The sequence below is a fragment of the Taurulus bubalis genome (assembly GCF_910589615.1).
Source record: "Taurulus bubalis genome assembly, chromosome: 6".
In the NCBI taxonomy this organism is placed as follows: domain Eukaryota; kingdom Metazoa; phylum Chordata; class Actinopteri; order Perciformes; family Cottidae; genus Taurulus; species Taurulus bubalis.
Genome location: NC_136594.1, coordinates 5,334,720 through 5,354,992, shown reverse-complemented (window position 1 = coordinate 5,354,992; position 20,273 = coordinate 5,334,720). Strand labels below are relative to the sequence as shown.

At 41.2% G+C, this 20,273-nt stretch overlaps 1 protein-coding gene across 1 annotated transcript in view; it reads left to right on the top strand.

Moving 5' to 3' along the window:
* The window catches only part of ttbk1a (tau tubulin kinase 1a), a gene marked incomplete at its 3' end in the record, with an annotated part of 31,993 nt that overhangs the window by 8,281 nt on the left and 3,439 nt on the right, over positions 1-20,273 (top strand). Inside the window, exons 6-13 of the mRNA XM_079220095.1 lie at positions 3,252-3,317; positions 3,481-3,573; positions 4,406-4,531; positions 4,623-4,777; positions 5,495-5,705; positions 5,811-5,983; positions 6,993-7,333; positions 8,370-8,551. Coding sequence (XP_079076221.1) covers positions 3,252-3,317; positions 3,481-3,573; positions 4,406-4,531; positions 4,623-4,777; positions 5,495-5,705; positions 5,811-5,983; positions 6,993-7,333; positions 8,370-8,551 — 1,347 coding nt within the window. The remainder of the gene's footprint in view (positions 1-3,251; positions 3,318-3,480; positions 3,574-4,405; positions 4,532-4,622; positions 4,778-5,494; positions 5,706-5,810; positions 5,984-6,992; positions 7,334-8,369; positions 8,552-20,273) is intronic.

Here is a 20,273-nt window from a genome sequence, read left to right as displayed (position 1 = left end):
ATTAAGACGCTTTACAGCACTTTGTCTCTGGTGTGTGTGTGTGTGTGTGTGTGTGTGTGTGTGTGTGTGTGTGTGTGTGTGTGTGCCCTCTCGCCCTGATTCCATCCACATGATGAATAAATCATGAATATCTTCTGCTGCCTCTGTGTCTGGAGGCTCAACTGAAACACGAGGCGCCTCAGTTCAGTCAGACTGCAGGAAAATACGATTTGCAAAGAAATCACAGTTCATGTATTTGTTTTGTTGTCTAGACTTTCTAAAAAAATCAATCTTTAACAGGCCCCAAAAAAAAGCGACTGCCGGCTGGTGGTTCCTCTCTGTTCTCGTCATTTAATACGTTTCCTTTGAGTTTTCTCTCAGATATTTGACAAAAAAAAGTCTGAGATTTAAGATTAAAGCCCCAAGTTTTCTCCTTTTATTCTCCTTTTTTTCCCCTTAAAAGAACCGAACCCTCTCTCAGAATAATTGTATTATCAAGAATTGATATATTGATCTCCTCCTCCTCATGTTTCCTCTCCTCTCCGTTTCCTTTTAGCTCGTTTGTCTCCTCGTCTTCTTCAGATGACGTTTCAGATTTAGATTGTTCAGAAAATGAAGTTTTCAGTTCTGAGATTAAAGTCGCAATTCATAGTTTTCTTTTTCACAGTTGTTTTATATGTTTCTCTGCCTCCTTTTCCCAAAACTCTCTGTTTTTAAGATGATCTTTTACCTTTTAAAAATATTTCACCTTAAATCTCCGAACCTAACCCTCTTTCAGAAGAACTGTTATTGATCTCATATACGTTAGATAATAAGGTTTTAACTTAAAAAATACACGTTTTAGAATGTTCTGACTGTGATTTCATGAAAAACCTTTTACTTTGACATCAGTGTCATGGTGTTCAGTCTGTATTGATCCCCAATCATCACTTCTGGTTATCAATGATTTACGTTCTGTGTTTTACTTTCATCGTATTATGTTTCAGTGTTGTTTTTGTTTTTCTTACAGTTCCTTTGGACTTATGATTTTGACGTGCATGCCTCCCGTTTCTCCATCATCTCCATGGTTACCCAGGGATGTGAGTGGTTTCTATAGCAACAGAGGAGTCACAGCCGCATCACCGTCCGAACGCCGAAGAATTTACCGGGAGGCGAAAAACCAGAAAGAGCCTGTTAGTCGCCGTCAGAGACTAAAGTGCTGCTAATAATAAACCAGCAGAACGTTACCCACACATTGATGACAACGTGTTCATTCACCATCCGCAGTAACTAAACTCAAACATAGTTTTCTCTCCACGCCAACCAGGAATGTCTGTCACTAATAAAGGTTTTAGTTCATGTGAAATCTGTAGCATCGTCCAATCAAAAGCAATCCTCATGAGCCGTCACATAACTTTCTAACAATAACACTTTTAGGAGACAAACGATTTAATTAAAATGTACCGTGTATACATATATGACCTAAATATATATATACTGACAAAGCTAATGATAACGTTATGTTAGCATGCTAATATCTGACCTGTTTAGGGTCAATCTGGCGTCCAGTCAAAATATCTGACCGAAATATCTGACCTGAATATATATATATATATATATATATATATATATATATATATATATATATATATATATATATATATAATGTTAGCTTTGTCAGTTAGCTTCACAACACTTCTAAATTAAACTTAGTGGCTGTAAACGTTTCCCGACATCCAATTTCAACGTAGAAACGAGTTTGTCGGCTGCAGAATGAAAATTATATTAATAATAATAATAATACAGCTGTGTGAGAAATTAAGACTGAATGGTCCGACGTGAATTAAGACCCCAAAACAAATGTCTTAAAAAAGCAAAGTTTTGGATGAATTGTCAGCCATGTTGATGATAATATGCTGAATAGAATCGATATGTTGAAATAGTCCTAACCGTCCTACTAACTACTGCTGTGAATGCAGTTGAGGCTCCAGAAAAGTATGATATTCCAAATGACATTTTTCCAATGTATATTAGAAATTCATGTAATTCAGATTAAAGGTTCCCTGTAGCGGCGCGATGGAGCAGTTTTATACCGGTTCCTGCCAATGGTGTAATACTCCCCTGACCAACAGGTGGCAGCAGTGCACCAACAAAGGGAGAGAAGAAGAAGAAGATCGTAAACAATGCTTGATTTAAAATGTTCATAAATTCAACATGTTTGTGAGACGTAAAAAATAAACGCAATGATTTTAGCGAGTGTAAACAAAACGGTCCCCGCTTTAAATAAAAAATCATAACTTCATGACGACTCACCTAAACATGTCATCACATCCTGCTCACCACACAGTAATATCACCATGGAAACATCCTGACGCCATACATAGATGCAGTGTGACCCTTTGCTTATGTTTCTGTTTGCGTCATTATTTGGTAGTTTTTGTGTGGTTGGGTTTAATTCACTTTGTCGACACCAGAAACCCCAAAATCACAATCTGTGCACACAGGACATCCTCTGACCTTTGACCCTCACATGGTGGACAGAAGTCAAATAGATGTCATGTGACCAGAATGAACAACACAACAGTTACAACACATTCAGGCATGATGGAGGAGTTACAACTACATGCTTTATCTTTATTTTGATGACCTGCGACTCTACAGAGTCGGTTTGAGCCGATTGGACGTGATTTCCACTCCATTTAAATTTGGCATAAAGCCATGTGCATATATGCACATATATGCAATATGGACTGATACACACACATGTGACACACCAGAATATGATAATTACGCTTCATTTGAGCGAGCCGCTTGAGAGCCGGAACTTTAACTCAGCAGCCGGTAAAGGAGGAGCTGTGATAAAGTTGAATACAATTTTTTATTGTTTTTATTTTTATTGTTTATGAGGCTGTTTTTACACACATATACGTGAGTTTAAGTTGTGTTTGGCACATTAAAGGGGAGTGGAAACCCCGCCTGACATTCAGGTTTTGGAACGCAACTTTATTTCATTTTTTTTTAAATAAATAAAATGTATTGATTTCACACATTAAATAAGATAAACATTTGTAAGAGCGATCACAGCCCGCTCTCGCTGATCTGTTGTCTGGCAACAAGTAAATTAAACCAAACTCCATTTTTTTATGATGTTTTTTTATTTGTTGCAGCAGCAGAACGTGATTTAGAAATATAAGATTTAGAAATATAAGATTCAGAAATATAAGATTCAGTTCTGCAGTTGTGACGAGTCGTCGGTGAGACCGCTGGCTAACTTTTCTTGGTCTTGTGTTCAGCCGAGGACGGTGGCCGGGTTCAGAGGGACGGTCCGCTACGCGTCGGTCAACGCTCACAAAAACAAGGTCGGTGTGATTTTCCTCTTTAATCGGATAAAGGAAATGTAAACATTCTCCTGAAGCCATTCAACGTTTATAGTGATGGATGAAATATAACATGTTGAATGTGCGATACAGCTAATGTTAACAACGATGTCCTGACAATGTGTGCTGTGTCGCTTTCCTGCAGGAAATGGGTCGCCATGACGACCTGTGGTCATTGTTTTACATGTTGGTGGAGTTTGCCGTTGGACAGTTGCCATGGCGAAAGATCAAAGATAAGGTCAGACTGTTTTCCCTGCATCATTCTAGCAATAACCGGAGAGCACCGCCTGAATGCATTATGATTATTACCAATACTTTACGTTGTAGAAAAAGATGCACTCATTCATGTTTTACTGTTTATTGTGAAAGGGGCCACAGATATTATCAGAATCTCTGCAGCTGTACCAAGCTTTTTAGCACAGCTCAGCAGCAAACAGACACACACAATTAAGGACGAGCCTTTAGCCTTACTATTTTATGTAAAAATTAAAAAACATGTAGAAATTAGAAAAAAAGTTAAAATATAGGAATAAAATATTAAAATATTATAATATATATATATATATATATATATATATATATATACACACAGATATAAACAGGTGGTAAAAGTACATATATGTACAATAGTATATTTGATATAATATATTTTTAAATATAATATTAAAAAATGAGAATTAAAAATGTCAAAATTAAAATATAGGGCCAAAATATGATTATATAATCTATAACATTCATTTTAAAATTAATGTAATAGATTAAATTATTTTGGTTTTGCCTGATGATGATTTACCTGTTTTTATATTTCAAGTGCATGAATACAGACATATATATAGATATATATATACATATATATATATATATATATGTATATGTATATATATATATCTATATATATGTATATGTATATATATATATATATATATATATATATATATATATATATACGTATATATGTATATATATATATATATATATATATATGTATATATTTACAGATACTGACACTTTAGGTGATATTCATGAATTCACTGCAGCTAAAAGTGATTTGTTTTGTTTTTCTCCTGCAGGAACAAGTGGGTCAGATTAAAGAGCGTTACGACCATCGGATGCTGCTCAAACATATGCCTTCAGAGTTTAACATCTTCCTGGACCACGTCCTGGCTCTGGACTACTACACCAAACCAGACTACCAGGTACACACTGCGAGGTGGAGCGCGCGGTCGCTGCTTCGGGGTGAACGGCCTTGTTTACATTCACGAGTGTGTCTTGTATGTTTGGTTCCAGCTGCTGATGTCGGTGTTCGAGAACAGCATGAAGGAGCGAATAATCACCGAGAACGAGCCTTTCGATTGGGAGAAGGGAGGCGGTGATGTCACGCTGTCGACCAGTACCTCCAGCCAACCACAGCAAAACACCCGGCCCACCGCCGCCATGGTGGGGTAAGAAACAAACCGTTAGCCGCGTGAGAGCTGAAAGGATCGGTCCGGTTTATTGACACGGTCAGAAAGACGGGTCAAGAAACACGTCACATTACACACTTGATCTGATCTATTATTGCACTTTGTTTATTGTTTTTATTATTTTCTTATCTTCATTTTTTAATTTTTAATTTTCTTTTGTAATTTTTTATTTAATTTTTAATTTTAGTTTATTTTTTTATGGTTTCTATATTATTATTTTATTGAAAAAAACATCTATATATTTTTTTAAGATTTTATATATATAAAATATTTTTTCAATTTAAATTTAAAAGAATAAAAAAAAAAAAGAATAAAAAAAAAAAAAAAAATATATATATATATACATTAAAAACAATATATATATATATATATATATAGATTTTTTTAATTATTATTCTTTTTTTAAATTCTATGTCTATGTTTATTGTTATGATCCTTTCCTCAAATTCCTCGTATGTTCAACGTACCTGGCAATAAACATTCTGATTCTGATTTTAAATATAAAGCGTGAGGAACACACAAATCATTTTCACAGATTATGTAAAAACAAATGCTAAAACACGCACATGAACGACAACCAAAGGCTCCCTGGACGATAAAATATCTAAAACGTTGATTAAAAACAGGCCAAAGATCTGGAATAACCTTTAATACATCAAATAATGCGTTTCTAAAAGTGCTGTTCTCCGTCCTTAGAGCCATCGTGACGCCGGTTCCCGGAGACCTCCAGCGAGAGAACACCGACGAGGTTCTGCAGGACGAACATCTCAGTGACCAGGAGAACGCCCCCCCGGTCCCGGCCAGCCGGCCCCCCGGAGAGCCGGGCGTCTCCAACGCCGGGGAGCCCGGAGAAGCCTGGGAGGACACGGACTTCAACCGCAACAGACTCAGGATCAGCCTGAACAAGGTTTGAAACGGTTGACGAAACATCTGGACTTTAAATTTGTGTTGAGTAGTTTATGGACATTTTTGTGTGGCACCATGAAAAACGTCACTTCCTGCCCTTCCTCAGGGGCCTCAGGAGGAGGAGGCGAGTCGGGGGGCGTGTCCTGTGTCGCCGGTTCGAGGCGGAGTCCCGGAGTCACCGAACGGTCAGGGGCGGTCCTTACGGTACCGGCGGGTCAACAGCCCCGAATCGGACCGCCTGTCTGCTGCCGAGGGCCGGGCCGACGCCTACGGACAGAGGTGATCTGAAACATCCGGAAACTTTAGGAGGAGCTTTACAGACTGTGTTCTGTTTCAGTTAGAATCTCATTTAGACGTTAAAAAGTGAAGTCATCATTCCTTTACTTACTCAGATGAACACAAGAGTCTGGTGTTGATGGTGAGAACCAGTCAGGGCTCGTCTTCGGGTTGATTTTAAGTCGCTAACATGTTCTAAAGATAGAAACTAAATTGGACCCAACATCATATACTTTCAACTTCACATTGTTGTCCCGTCGAAGAGCTTCCTTGTGTTCCTTTATCGAGTGTTCCTCTTGGTTAACCAGGATCTTTAGTTTGGTCAAATGTAACAACCATGTTGTAATCAAAAGGAAACCAGTTGTAAACTGACTGTGTCGGCCTTAAGATTCAAGAAATGAGGACTGCTGTGAGACTTAAAACAGAGACAGTCTTGTGTAAACCTATTTAGTTATAAGGCCTTTCCTTTCTCCAGCTGTGTGAATAACTATTATTTATTAACAGCTTTGAAAGATAATTCTTCAATTGCTGTGTCATTGGTCGGCACTCAAAGATCTAAAAAAATTTAAACTGACTTGCAGGTTGCTTATGAAGCCTTGACTAGAAATGTAGCTTGAGAGTTGACTTAGACCTCCTTTGATAAGATTAGATTTGATTTGATTAGACATTACTTGATTTTGCCTTTTCAGCTTGGATTTGATTGACTTGAGACTTCCTTTGACAAGACTTGGACTCAGACTTAACTTCAAAGACTTCTCGTCTCAACTGACTTGAAACTAACTGACTTGAACTAGCCTTCATTGACTTGAGAGAGACTTGGACTTGATTTGAGACTTCCTTCGATGGAAGACTTGAGGCTTGACTTTGACTGGTCTTCCAGTCTGACTTTAGACTTGACTCGGCTTTGCTATAAATTGAGTCTTGACTAAATCTCGACTGACTTGGGTGATGAATTTGAGCAAACAGTTCCAGTCGAGTCACACTTCCCCGTGTCTATCCGCTCGTCTTCCAGGTCCAGGATGGACATCCTCGGCTCTCCGTCCCGCCACGTCTACTCCTCCCAGCCGGCTCAGATGCTGTCCGTCGACCCCGGTTGCCGCGGCGACCGGCAGGCCAGCGGCCGGCAGGAGGCTTCGGTGGCGTCGGCCGACCAGGAGGCGCACAGCAACGCCTTCATCCGCTCCGTCCCGCTGGCCGAGGAGGAGGACTTCGACAGCAAAGAGTGGGTGATCATCGACAAAGAGACGGAGCTGCGGGACTTCCAACCAACCACGTCGGGAACCACCGACGAGGAGCCCGAGGAGCTCCGCCCCCTGGAGGAGCAGGAGGAGAGGAGGAGGCTCCGGGCAGCAGGTAGGCGCTGTTGTACACACCTGAAATAAATAAATAAAGGTCCTTGCAGGGTTGCACCTTTTAAACAATTGATTCTATACTGGATGTGATTCTACATCAAAGGGTTGTGCTTCAACCAAATCTCACTCTCAGGTGAGACTTTTAACACCTGGTTTCATAGTTTAGTGCTTTTATTTTTACATGCCTCTCTTTTTACTTCCCAACAGTGTCGATTTCAATACCAGTTAAAGAAACGCCCACGTTCTTCAGGTCAAACGTTGTCTGGTCACCTGCAGCTAGCTGTACAATACATGTGTCTAATTAGAATACGGTCAATGTTTTACCATCCAATCAAATAAAACTCACAAAGAAGACCAGCATTTTTTGCTGCCAATGTTAGATACCTGAAAACATAGTTTGGTTGATACCGGCCCCGTTCTACAAAGAGCCTGACAGCTACCTAGGCGCATGAGGTGTTTAGTCTAGCTTAGCACAAAGACTGGTGGCAGGGGGGAACTGCTAGCTTAGCCTCTACTTTATCAACAAATTGGTTAGCTTACGAGCTATTTCATTTGTCCATCGTGCACTCAGCTAGTTTAGTTGACAATAGAGTTCGGACTGAGATCAAACCAACAACTCAGGAGCTCCCAGCAGTTGCTACAGCGCTAACTGCTAAATCCTTGTTCCGTTACTATCCCTACAACTGTTCAAAGAACATCGTAAAACATGTTAGACAGACTTGGAATTGTTGGCAAGTTCCTTTTTTTGTTGGCGCTAGGCTAACAGTTTCCTACTGAATCCAGTCTTTGTGCTAAGCTAACATGTCATGGACCATTTGCACTGGACACACGGAGATGAAGCTGAAACATCTGGATAAGACAACAAACCACCCTGGACATCTTTATTGGAGAAAAGCACTCAAGTTACTTTCTGCTAACTAATGTTTCGCGAGATTAAATTCATATTTATTTTGATCTAAATCACGCGTCAATACAAAATGCATCAGTGCCGACTTTCAGTCTCTTGTAACTCTGGTTAACATTTTGCTTCCCTGCAGGAGTGGAGCTGGTGGTTCGTCCAAAGACCCACACCAGGGACAGCAGCCGGGGGATGCTAACGTTAACGGAGGAGGAGGCGTCGAGGAGGAGCGGCGGGAGCCCCGTCCAGTCGCCCTGTCACTCGCTGCCGTCGGGACGCCCCCGCCGGAGAGAGTCGGAGCCCGTTGGACCTCAAAGACCGGTAAGAGACCCAGCCAGCCAATCAGAGGAGAGCTCAGCTCTCCGATGTTGGCGGACAGATGAGGAAAAGGACGGCTGCTGGACAGACGCGTCACTCTGATGACTGTCATACCAGACGCTGCCACACGGAGGCGCTCTGCAGCAGCCGCTCCGCCTCATTTATCTGTCGGTCAACATGCAGCTTTCAGGACAAATCCAGCATGATCGGAGGCTCACGCTCATTTCCCGATTCCCATTCTTGGGTTTCCATCAGTGTCGATGATTCTGCACTTTTACTTCACCGTAGGAAACTTTAACCAAGAGGTTGTCGGTTCAATCCCCGGACCTACAGAATAAATCAGCGAGTACACCTAAGAGTTTAAACTTTAGCTGTACTGAAAGTTTTCCTTCAGAGTCAGAGAAAGCTGTCTTTTGGTAAAATAGTTTGTCTAAACAAGAAATGGGCTGTCCAGTGTACCCCACTGTGTTTGATCTGCCCGGTAACAAAGAATCAAAGAATAAGTAAACACGAATCAGCCCTCAAATTATCTGTAACAGCCCAGTCTATCACAAACGGACACATGGAGTCTCCAGGTCACCTGACCTGCATGTGTCACATACAAAGAGCCCGACAGCTTCGTCTTTACCTCGTCTTTCTCAAGAGCAAAACAAACATCTGGATTTGTCCCATGAAGCTGTCACAGTAATGACAGGCGGACGGACTCCCGCGGGAGTTCGTCCACAGCTGAACATCTGTCACATGCAGTCGTCCTGTTCAACCAGCAGCAGCAGCCAAAATGTCCTCTGATAGAATCAGTGTTTACTGACTTTCAGCAGGGAGAGACGGGGATGAGAGTCTGCATGAGGTACTTGAAGTGAAACCCTTCATGTTCTCCAACTGAGGACATCGATGTTCACCGTAGGAGTGAACCAGTTCTCTGCAACAGTTGAGCGCTGTGTGGAACAGATTATATTATATATATATATATCATATTTTTGTTATTTCACAGAAAATTGCTGTTTTCACACAGCAGGTTCAGTTTTTCCCAGTGTGTGTATACGTACTTGTAGTATATTCGAGGAATGACATATTATGAGAAAATGAGAATATCTAGAAGTAGATTAGCTTAGCATAACGACTGGAAAAGGGGGAACATAGCTAGCTAAATAATTTGTTGAATCCAAACACGAGTAGAACAACAAACATGCATCATGTTAATCAGGGAGCTTCAGAGGAGCTGGCAGGTGGATTGTGTTACCATTGGACAGAGCTGGACTAGTTGTTTACAGGCTTTATGCTAAGCTAAGCTAACCAGCTGCTGGCTGTAGGTTCATATTCACTGTACGAACAAAAAGGGTGGTACATTTGATTCATGACTCATTATTCCTGTGAGTTTGGCAGCTTTTCTAGTATAGTGTGTGACTTGTGTGTCTTTTGTGCTGTAGTGGGCTTTGATGAGGCAGTCCAGGTTGGTTGGGTTGGTTAGTATCTAGTCACTGATGGGGCTGATGGTTTTATTCTTCCTTGACTGCCTGTGACACATAAAAAAACAAAAAACAGTTCTAACCGTCCAGCTGTGTTTTCCTCCGCCATTGTGCACTTGAAATCTTTTCCATCGCTTTGCTTTTGCTCATGACTTTTGCTTTGGACCATCGTTTTATTCTGAAGGAGTGAATGAGAAACAGCACTTCCTGTGCGACCCGACCGCTGTAGCCACGATGTTTCTGTGTCGGGATGTTGACGCTGCTTTCATCTTCTGCTGTGTTTTCTCATGTTCTCCGACAAACGCGAGCGTTAAAGGGACCGTTTTCACCGCTCAATAAATGTTCACTTGGGTCACTTGTGGGGACATCACATCGATTTATCAATCATATCCTGGAGACTAACCCGGACCTCAACCACTGGCCCAAAAATCACCTTTCTCCAAATTGGGGACACCCAGCTTTTGTCCCCAATTGCACAAGCCGTCCCCAATTAACTGATATGTCCCCGGATGTAGCTTAAATCAGGAACACACACACACACACACACAGTTTTTGGTGATTTTGTTTGGGTTGGTGGACGAGGGTTCGGGGGGCGGATGCGTGGAGGTCGGGTGGTGGATTGACGTGTAGTGCAGCGGGTTTAGCTTTCATGAAGAGGACCTGAGACCAGAAATGAGTGTTCACTTTCCTATTAACCGTAACAACAACACTAAGCATAACTTGACTCAATAGTTAGTCCATAAATCTTTCATTACCTAAACCATAAGGCAGCTGCGATGTTCACATATTGTAAGAAGTGAGAACTTAAAAACACTGACATTGGACGTAAAAAACCTCAACATCTATATTTTTTTGTGGGTTCTGTGTTGAGAAAATTAAAAAAACATTTTGGATTTTCTCAACGCAGAACGTCAACATAGAACCCTGAATTTCTGTTCATGCAGTGTTTTTCACCTTAACACCTGTGTGTCCTTGAGCAAACACGTCCTTGGGTGTGTCCTTAAGTGTGACCTTGAGCTTTAACAAAGATGTCGAATGCATTTCCTCCCTCATAAAACATTTGCAAATCCGATATTTTTGAACATTTTAAATCATGTATTGTTTCCATCCACATAGTCTTGCTAACAGTCATCTTTTTCACTGCCGTTGTCAGTGCATCACTGACATTAGTAGAATAGTGTGAAAGCATTTGCAGGAACATGCTCGTATTGGGTCAGCCACTAATAAAAGAAAAAACAGCTCCACAGCGCCCCTAGTGGTAAAGAAAATCGGCACATTGGACCTTTAAAATCAATACAAATGAGTCACGTAAAATAAAAGATCTTTGTAAATCCTCCAGCCTGCATGACGGGTTTTTTTTAAGCTTTTTTCTACTTTAAACTTACTTACATTGTTTCCCGCTTTTTTTTTCTCAACTTTCTTCCTACGAGAAACTTTATTAAACGCTGAAGGAATCTCTCACTACTGTGATTTGGTGATTCGGAGCGTGACGATCATCACTGTTTGTTTTAGTTGACTCTTGTTCAACTCGATGGTCGTAGTTTCTTCTTTTTCCCTTCTCGTTAAGTAAAGACTTATTTTCTCTCACTGTTTGAATAAAAAGGCTGAATTGTCAGAGAGATTACCTCTAGCTACTGAATTTAAGCAATATTTCATGTGAATCCAGTAAATTCCTCTCAGTGTGCAGAGCGAACCGTCGGAGGTAAACGTGGTTGATAATGCGAATGTTTGGTGTCGGGAGATTTGCATTAAAATTCAACATGACGAGAACTCTGAAGTCCAACTGAGAACCGGAAACATAATGTTTGTTGTGAACGCACACCTTCACCTTCACAACAAGCTGCAACTAAAACATCCAGATAACAGCTCAGTCATCACTAAACACATCACCTGGTCTGGACAACGAGATGTATGAACATACTGTGCAGTGTGTGTGTGTGTGTCTGTGTGTGTGTGTGTGTGTGCTCATGCCTGATTGTGAAAAGACAACTTCTTGATTCACTGAAAAGACCCTTTCAGAATAAAATGTATACATACATGTAAAAGGTTGTGTTTTGCGCACAAGAAAATAAAGCAATTATCTTTCAGGGTGTCTTTTATTAAAGGTAATACACATTTAATTAACACACATGTAAAAGAAAGTTTGTGTAGATATAAATATTCAATCGAATGTATGTTTATGGCTAAATTCGAAAAAAAAAAAACGGTTGAAAAAAGTCATTTTCGGACTAAACAATAAAAGGTTCTGATAAAACGGAAAAGCTCTAAATGAAGGAAACGGCCTCCTTGAGAACTTTGTTATAGAGGACCAAACCTGACTATGAGGGGGGAAAATGAAATGTGATACTTTAATCACACAACAGTAAAAAAATGCTGACTGATGCAAAGTCCTCCTCTGGGTGGCGCTACAGCAAAGATTATTTATTGACAAAAAATGGAGGAGAAGGAGCAAGATCGGGACATTTCATTTCAGTATTAATTTTGTGCGTGTGTGTGTGTGTGTGTGTGCGTTTGTGTTTTCTTGTAAAAGTCTGTCCTGATGGTGGCGCTAGAGGACAGGTCAGGGAAGTCACCATCCTGATGTGCTCAGCTGGTTTCATGAACAAAAATGAATGTGAAATCATTGAATTTCGCATTTATTTTGACATTTTACTTTGTTTCTTCTTTGTGGGTAATTAATTAACAACTTTTTCTTTTATTTCTTTACCCATTTATGCTTTCTTTTCAGTTCAGTTCTACGTGTATGTGACCATTTGAGTTATTCATGCACTATATTATATTATTTACTCACTAATAAGTCAGGTTTGGTCCTCCGTACTGCTGTTTACAGGCTGGACGTTATAACATCGCCACTCACACTTCACTTTATCTTGTGCACAAATCCGCTTTTTAGTCATATTTTAGCCTCTTTATTTCCGTGGGACCGCTAGAATCACAGCGAGCTCTCCGCCGCCGGCCATCGAGGACTGCCATTCTCTTTTTTTTTTTTTTACTCTTCTCCAGTTCTTCCTCTCCCCCTCCACATAACTACTGACGCCTTTGCCCCCCCAACCTATCGCTTTAAAAGTACACAGTATTTCGAGTTTGACTCACCTGAGGAGACAGAAAAGAGCGAGGGCGCCATTGGGACAACACAAGAAGAAATAAAGTGATGTTTCGGGGTAAGCACAGTTTAGGAATAGTCCTTTACCTCTGTTCTCTCACTCAGTTTCTGTTCCTCCTCTTCCTTTTCCTTCTGTTCAGACATATTTCCTCCCTTCTTTTTCCTCCGTCGTGTGTCTGTGTTTTGTGTGCTTGATGACTCCATCTCTCTTTTGTGTTCCCCGTTTTGATTTTGCATCTCCAATGGTCATTTTTTTTCCTTCAGAAGTCAAAAAAAAAAAAAAAAGCTCAAAGTGTCAGTTGTCCAGGCTCAGACTGTTGTAGACTAGTGAGCTATGTGCAGTGTTCGTGCTGGTGTGTCCTTTTAAACTGCTTTTCTTTTCTTTTTTTGTTTTGTGGGGGAAAATATTTTCATCACCATTTGTCCAGCTAGAGGGATGCTAGTCTGACCAATCTGGCAACCCACTCAGCTAACAGCTATCTATTGGCTCAACTGTCCTGTTAACTTTTTCATAGCTTCTAGTATCTGATAGCTGTAACTGTAGACAGAGGGCCAGATTTACACCAAGACTCCCTCAGCTTCTCTCCCAAGGCTCCGCCCCTCGCGACCTTTGACCAATCGGCTGACGGCTTTAGATGTGTGAGAGCGCCAATCAGCTCTCTCCTGTCTAACGCCCAGTCAGAGAGGGGAAGGAGACGAGGGAAGGAAGTCAAATCAGAGTGTTGGGACGTAGCTGTAGGAAAAACATTGAACATTCAAAATACATGTATGTTTTATGAAGAGTTTTCCGCGCGCTAACCTCCCTCCCCTCTCTCTGATTGGTCTGTTTGCAGCTGGAAGAGGACAGACACCAACCGCGGCCCAATCAGCTGAGGAGGCTGGCCTCCTACGTCTTCTCCTCCTCCACCCTGGAGACGGAGCAGTATCCCCACGGCGGAGGCAGCTTCATCCAGAGGAGCCGCTCGGCCGAGAGCAGCCCCGCCCACATCACCGCCGCCAACGCCTCGCTCCGGCGGCGGCACGCCGGCACCCTGCCGACGCCCGGCAGCCCGCGGAGCAGACACTCGGTGCTGAACGTGTCGCGGACGCAGCTGCAGCAGATGTTAGCGAAGCTCATGAACAAGAACAACAACAGCTGAGAGGACTGAGAGACGGACTCAGAACACATATACACAAACACATGAAGTATACTGATACACACACACACACACATACACACTCATACACACTCATACGCATACACATTGACAGACTGTATATGCAGAGTCGGTCAAACCAGGTTTGGGGCCCCAGGTTTCTGTCCCAGCATCTAAACTCTATAAGACTGCACACAGTAAAGATCCCAGACTGGGAAGCAATTAACAATTATTTTATTTTTGATTAATCTGTAGATCTTTAAAATGTATTTTATGCGTTCACAAAGAGTCTGACGTGACCAAAGAGACACTTTTTAAATAAAGATACACTCTCAGATATAATCAAAGCACCCCTGAATCTTAAAATCATTTGTTAAAGGGCCAGCGTGTCGCATTTTAGGGGATCTATTCGCAGAAATGGAATATAATATTCATAGATATCTTTTCATTGGTGTACAATCCCTTGAAAAAAACAAAAAAAAACGTGTTTCCGTTAGCTTAGAATGACATAGGGAGCAGTGTCATGTTTCTACAGTAGCCCAGAAGGGACAAACCAAACCCTACACACTGTCCCTTTAAATCCTCTTTAGTTTGAAAAGCTGTGAGGATTTGTGGTCAAAATCAAAGGGGTGCACCTTTATAAAAAACATTTAATTCTGTTATTTTGCTGGTTTACCGCCACCTGGTGACTCTGCATACACAAACACAGATACGAAAGTGACATAATTAACACATGTTAATCAAACACAACAAGCCATACGGCGGGCACACAGCTGCACAGCTGTGCTGGTCAACATGTATTTACACACACACACACACATTCACACTCACGTAGCTCCACCGACTACTTTTCGAGCAGAGGAACAGAAGAAGAGGAGAAAACGGGAAATATTTTCCATGCAATAAACTCTGAAAAGCCTCTCTGGAAACCTGATGTTGCACACGACCTGGCAAAGCGGAGGAAATAATGTGAAACTGAAAAAAACCTCCTTCTTGTTTCTGTGAAGAAGAGGAAACTGAGTGAGGCTGCTAGCAGACTGTTAAGCTTTACAGTGTTTGTGCATTTTATTTCATTTTTATTTAAATTTGTTCTGCTTAAGTGAAGGAGCGATCGTCGAGGAATGCAGGCCGTCCCGGCGATCACGTTTTTTTTTGCACCGAGACTTTGGAGTCGGCGTTTCCCCGTCCAATCATCGTGTCCACCGAGCAATACACTGACACCGCCTCACCACACGTCCTCACCGACACAAAACCAGTGATCCAAACGTCTCGCTCTGATTCATTAAATGTGTTGTGTGAAGAGAGAGGTGTGAGTTTTCTCTGTGAAAAAGGGTGGGACGCGACTTTGATCTCGAAACTCGGCCTTTTAAGACAAAAACTGTTACCGTGCTGGGTCTCTGGGCAGAAGTACGGTGGCCCGCGAGGGGAAATATTTCACGGGAAGAAAGGGAAAAAAATAAACCACAGTAACGTTTTTATATATATAAAAAAAAAAGAGTGAATACACGGTGGCAACGAAATAAAAACCCCACAACATTTCACTAAATCTCTAAAAACTCAACAACGATATAAGTTGAAAACAAATTAAAGGACATCACAATACTCATTTTATATCAATGTTTCACAAAAAAATAACAAAAACACCCGCAAACAAATTGACACTATAAAGTACACATTATTCAACCCAAGAAATAAACATAACAAAGACATATTTTTGCAAAACGAATTAACAAACTTATAAAATGTATAAATCACAAAAAAAAGAAGAAGAAAAAAAAGAAACTTGTGACAACCTTTCACAATTCTGTTGCTGAATGTAGTAATTGCTAATTTTTAGCTAGCTGATTTCTTATTTATACCCTGGACTGTTGAAAAATGAATTGTGTTTTGAGGGCCTTTTGCTGTGGACGAGGCTCACGGACAGAGACGTCTCATTTAAAGTTTCCATGATGTAGGAAAGCTGTTAAGATATCGAGCTGTTGTTTGTGCAGAATAGAAAATAGGAACACAAAGATGTTTGTTCTGTTGGGTGATTCTCTTGTTGCGGCTGTGGTGATTGTTTTTATCTGGAGATTATGACTTCAACATTTGAACGTTTCCAATACTCTAGATTTATTTATGACCAAATAACTCGGCTGTAATTTGTGTTTACTGCTATTTGACGTGCTTCACATTCTACCTGCTGAACATCAGCATGATAGCGTCGTCATTGCCAGCATGTTAGCATGCTGATGCAAGCATTTAGCTCAAGCCTCCAGAGAGCTGCTAGCTTAAACTGCAGGCTCTTTACCCTGACATCAGCATTTAATGATCAGGTTATCTGTAGATGACGGTTTAGTATTGATCGGGGCTTAAAGGTCTTCATCAGCAAAAACATTTCAGCGTGGAGTCGCTCCTCTGGTGGACAGTCGTGTTATTGCTAATAGCACTTTAGTGAAGTCTTAATCTCAAGATAATGAGCTCGGAAACACTTTCTGAAAACCTCAGCTGCTCAAAGCTTCCGGAGGTTGTTTAGCGGAGGTTTCATTTTCCGTCGTCTCGCCTCCATCGTTCCACGTTTGGATGTTGCGTTTGAGTTTTAATCCAGATCTTCCATAAAACGAGGTGGATCCTGCTTCACTCATGAGGACGGTCAACTAGAAATGCAATCAATAAGATAAAGACATGTTTTGTTGCTGCTGGAGATGATACTGTAAGATAACCGGCGACTTAAAGGACCATCAGATCGTAGCTTTCGTCTGTCGTGTTGGTAGCTGTTCGGTGTTTTCTGGGCAGACCTCGTGAAGCGCTGTAAAGATGACCTCATCTGTGAAGTAGTTTTGTGTTTCTCTGAGGTTTTCTTCTTCTTTACCAGTTCCTGACATCCAGCCGTGTGTTTGGATCACCGTCTTATTTCCATTGTGCTTCCTCTTCCATCACTATTTTCTAACCTGTTGCACTTTATCACTAAGTTGATTGGGGGGTTGGGGGGCGTCTCTGTACGGATGTAAATCACAGATGCAATAAGTGAAATGTGGGATGTCAAAAAAGAGATTCATTTGAATGGACGCTCTTAAAGGTTTTTAAACATTTTGAAACCATCCGGTTTTTGATTGATTTTCTTTCTCAGGCAGCTATTGCTTTCAGTTCATTTCGACGAAAGTCAACCTGCAGAGACTTGACGTTTCCTTGAGCTCACGCCCAAGAAGAGTTTTCTAAAAAAACAAGTCTGAAATGCCAGAAAACATGACGCTGACGTAACAAAAGGTCAGCTGTGAGTTAATTACTACAGAAGTGAATGAGACCAATGGCAGCCTGAGAGGAAGGAAATCAATCTGATGGAAGAATAAAATAAAATAAAATAAAACGATGAGCAGTGTTGAAGAGTATTTAATGAGATAAAATAAACCACCACTGTAATCCCATAATCGCTCCGGTAGAGCAGAGTGAGGGTTTTTTTTAATTTCCCAGCACAGTGCGCCATTTTGTCCATTTCACAAGCAACGAGACAGAATTAAATTACAGCCAGTAACATTTGTATCGTACGGCCATGCAGATGTAGTGTAGCCAGAGTCCGTGTCACGTGTTGGCCAATAGGAAACCAGTTGGACGTGTGTTATTGGTTGGTTTAAGGGAAAGTACCGTCACGTGTCTCCATTTTGAAAGCGGTTGTTCCTCATTTCTGAGAAGGACTATATTGTGTGAGCAGCCGGAGGGGAAATTTGTCGGAGACGTTGATATAGTCTTTTAGAAATTGTATTTTTCTTCCAACAAAGAATCCAACCCATTCTCAATTCTTGAGATTCGTTACCTCTGGACATATTGAATTTACTGGTGTGGAAGAATACTAGAAAAGAACAAAATCAAGTTTCAAAAGGTTTAACTGTCATCGGCTATAATCACCGTCTACATGGTGTCCTGCACACTTTGAATGAAACAAAGCCATTAAAACAAAGAACGGCGATTGATTTGATTCTCCCGAGAGTCTCCAGTACGTCTAGAACGATATTTTCCACTTTGAATGGGACGCATCGCCCTTAAAAGAATCGGCGCTCGTCCCATCCCGAGAGAATGCGGCTTTCAGCTGTGATTGTTTCCAGCGTTGAGCCGTGAAACCCTGTTTGACGCTCGGCTGCTGCTAACGCCAAACCAAAGCGGCGCTCTGTGGTCCGCCGCTTTGAACGTCGTGACGTTTTTTTTCTCCCCAAAAGTCAGAGCTGCGTCGCCTGAATGAGAGAAAGGTCGACGGCGGCCATTTTGCGCAGTGAGACGATTGCTTTCTCGATGTGTTCAAGGGCTACATTCTTCAGTAAATATGCACCACTCGCTGTTTCGTTGAGCTTGAGGCGTCACCACCGGCTCGGCCTGTCCCTCCGCGCCGACGTTCAACGACTTCGGTTTGTTTTCATGCTGCTTCGCGCCGACTTCAGGACATCCTGCCCGTTTTTTATATTTAGCGTAGCGTTACAGAACAACCACTTAGAGAATGTATGAAGTGGACTAGCTGCTAACTTTATTTTGCACGCCTGCAAAATGATTCACCTACCGTACAAGATTGTCACTGATACATGTCAATGTGTTTGCCCTGTGTCACCGTGAGCGCAGTGCCGCATTCAGTTGGAGACGGGCGGTAGAACGCTTTGAGTGTGCTTATTATGCTGACGACGCACTAAAGAAAAAAAACTTAAAAAAAACTGATGCACAGCATTAATGACGGTATGTCGTACAAAGAGACTGTTTACCGACTGTCGCCACTCTTTGCATGAGATCTACTGTTTGTACGACACGCACCTCTGACTGTAAAATGACTGAAAACAACACTGTACTGTAATTACAACGAAAACACAGTGAATATACACCTCTGACTGAAAAAAAAAACGTCTGTGATTTCTTTTTTGTAAATAATTCTCACTGCTACTTGAGGGGATGCTCACGGATCAGAGGCGTTGGAGGGATGGAGAGATGCAGCCGGAGCCTTTTCTTATCGTCACATCTTTACTCCTGCAGTGTAGAAGTGAACATTTACACCCAGTGTTTAGTTTTGTTAGTTGAGGAAGTCGTGCTGCACGATGCTTTTAAAACTTCATGGACATCTTTTAATATTTGGCTATTAGAGTCGACAGTTCTGGATGGGTGAAATGTTTTTTATGACCCATTAGCAGTCGACAAAGAGCTATTTTCTTGATTTGTACTCGACTCAAAGCAGTTTGGCCGGTCAATGGACCATTACAAAGGTTTAACTTGGTTAATGCATTAAGAATTATGGTCAAAACGACTAAATTAAGACCCAGGATCTTTAAAAAAAAAGGCTGAAATCGTCCTCCAAACCTTCCAAGCAAGACAAAAATACCAATTGTCCAATTGCTGCTCAACGTGATTCTTGTCAAATGAATCCGACTATTTATTCAACGAAGCTCAGAGTTTCAACGAAGCTCAGAGTTTCAACCAGCCGGCCCAAACATGGCGATCTGTTGTGTTTGTGTGTCTTTGGCTGAAGACACACAAGCGTCATGTTCGTCGAGCTGCTGCTCCTCAAACTGAAAACATATATTTTAGTTTGGTTTTAGTTGATTTAAAGCAGTAAATATTAAACTGTAACCTGCAAAGTGAGTTCCAGAAAACCCCCAAAATTCTGTTGATTGCAAATTCCTGATATGTACAAGTTACAGTATTTAGATGTGATGGTGAACCATAGTACGGCTCAGTGGTCAAACTAAAAGTTAGCATTTGAAAATTACAATTTTAAAGGATTTTATTAATTACAAAACAATTCTGCGACTTTCCTCAACTAGATGAGTATGTATTTTAGAATTATTGAGTCCCACAAACATTTTCAGAGTCTGCCACAAAACATTTATACCTCATGAATCACACACTAGAATTATATACGTATGTAAAAACTAATTATTACGCTCCTTCCACACATCCATTTTATTGCATATTTGATATGTTAGTGCTGATCTTTATGGAATAACAGGGTGACATTGTACAGATAACGTGTCTGTAGAGAGAACAAAACTGCGTTGTGTCTTTAAAAGTGA